This window comes from Pistacia vera, unplaced genomic scaffold (assembly GCF_008641045.1).
Source record: "Pistacia vera cultivar Batoury unplaced genomic scaffold, PisVer_v2 Contig86, whole genome shotgun sequence".
Lineage (NCBI taxonomy): Eukaryota > Viridiplantae > Streptophyta > Magnoliopsida > Sapindales > Anacardiaceae > Pistacia > Pistacia vera.
The window spans coordinates 278,350-280,551 of record NW_022196734.1 but is presented as its reverse complement, the minus strand read 5'-3'; the positions used below and the strand labels follow the sequence as shown (position 1 = coordinate 280,551).

The 2,202-nt window shown below is 34.2% G+C and overlaps 1 protein-coding gene across 1 annotated transcript; it reads right to left on the bottom strand.

Annotated features, from left to right (window-relative positions):
• Positions 1-231: 231 nt before the first annotated feature.
• LOC116118801 (probable carboxylesterase 120) lies at positions 232-1,239 on the bottom strand. The gene has a single exon (XM_031404763.1). The coding sequence runs from the start codon at positions 1,237-1,239 to the stop codon at positions 232-234; it is 1,008 nt and encodes a 335-aa protein (XP_031260623.1).
• Positions 1,240-2,202: the final 963 nt, after the last annotated feature.

The window sequence follows — 2,202 nt, the reverse complement described above, 5'->3', positions numbered from 1 at the left end:
TATCCATATTGATACAATAGATAACATTAAATAAAAACAAATATTTTTGTTCATATTTTTTTTTCAATAAAGGATATTACAACAGGAATCTCGTTATTATTGGATCTCACTAATATTACTTTGACTTTTGAACCATTGAATATTCAACGGTTTGGAAACGTTACTCCAACACCTATTAATTTTTTATTTTATAATTACTGAAAGAAAACATGACAAATCTGAAATCTCCAATTAACCAACAGTATCCTTCACTGACAGAGGCGCCATGGCTGAAGTCACAAATTCTTTCATGATAACAGGCACAGCCTTACGCTTTTCAGGCTCAATAATGTCAATTCCATGATAACCTTCTTCATCGTAGTGACTTTGCACTTGTACTCCCTTTTGTTCCATCATTTTCACCATCTCAAGCTGACGGTCAATCATTGGGTCCCCAGTAGTTGCTGTGATCAATATCTTCCATCCAAGTTGTTTGATTTGATCTAAGACATCTGACCCACCATCCACCGTTAGACTGCAATACTCATGATCACGGTCAGCGCCATGTGGTAACGAGAATTCCCACAATATATCACTAACACATACCGGAAAAAATGGATTATTCATCAACCTCAACTCGGACTCCGTCCTCTTCTCCCCACCAATGAAAAGGTGCTGCAATATGAGCCCTTTGATCTTCAATGGCAATATGTCTTCAACTTGTGCCGCTACACGCAGTCCTACCTGGTACGCTATGTTTGCACCTGCACTAACCCCCATTAAGGAACATGAAGAGAAATCAGCATATTCTTTCAACAACTCTTCTTGGGTAGTTTTGATCCAGTGCAATACTTCCATGGAGTCATCGTAAGCGGCTGGAAGACGGTGCTCCGGGGCAAGCCTGTACTCGGCTGAGACAACTACAGCAGGATATTCAAGCGCCACGTTTGAGCAAAAATCGTGGGAAATACTTTCGTCTAGGCTGCCGATAATGAAGCCTCCGCCGTGATAATAAACTATGAGAGGAAGCTTGGTGGTGGAGGAAGAATCAAGTACTTGACGGGGAAGGAATATGCGAGCCCAGGTCTCGTTTGAAGTGTTGATGGGGACATCTTTGAAGAGAACTCGAGGATCGTGGTCAGAATCGGATATATGGAGTACGTTCCTTTTGCGAGTGGCAGTACCGTCGGGATTGGGGAAGAACTGAAGGTATTCGTAGGGATCAATGGTTGGAGATGATGAGGTAGTTTCACCTGCCATTTTGGACTTCGATGGACGCTGAATAATGCAAGTTTTGAAGTGGGTTTATCTTCTCGAGTTGATAGTGTCTCTCTAAATAATACTGTCCACATATCTCTTATCTTCAAACTCTGTAAAAACAAACAATATTTACTACAGTATTATATACGTGGAGCTGGATTCTCTTTTGATTGGAATGATCAATTAGTAGTTGCCTCGTGATTCACAATACCTCTTATAAATCAATACCTTTTTATTAATATATATACAACCGCAAATCCTCTCTCATGAAACAAATATTATTATAATTCATTTCAAAAATAGAATATAATACCTAATAATATATTAATTATGCATTTAAATAAATAATAGACGTATGATAATGAGAGTTCAGTTAAAAGAGATAATTCTAAATCTTTAATATCATAAATATTTTTGAAAGAGGAAGGCTAGTTATGACCCGTTTAATGTGGTTGAAAAACAAATACTATATCTAGATACTTTTAATTTTATCGTAAATCTTTAAGTTTTATTTAAAAATAAATTAAAATTTATTACAAATATATAAGAATAAAAGAAAAAGTTATGTTATGAATTTATCATCATAAAATCTTATGATCGACTTTATAAGAATTTCTATTTATAACTTTAAAATTTGGAGATCGTTAACAATATTTGAGAAAAACCAATAAAAAAAAGGGTGAAAATGAAATGAAGAATAAATAATTTTATTTATTATGTTATTCATTCTGTCATTGTTTTTTTTGCATGAACGTTGGTTAATTAATTATTGGAAAAATCATTTTTCTAAATAAATGTCATAGCCAGAAGTTGTACATAACTTTTAATTACGTAAGCTGACAATAGAATTAAATTCCTAAAAATCTACAGATATTATTATAGTATAAATGACAATTGAATGGGAGTGGTTTTAAGAACTTTATGAAGAAAATGACACAAGTCTAAAATTGCTTATAAAGACAT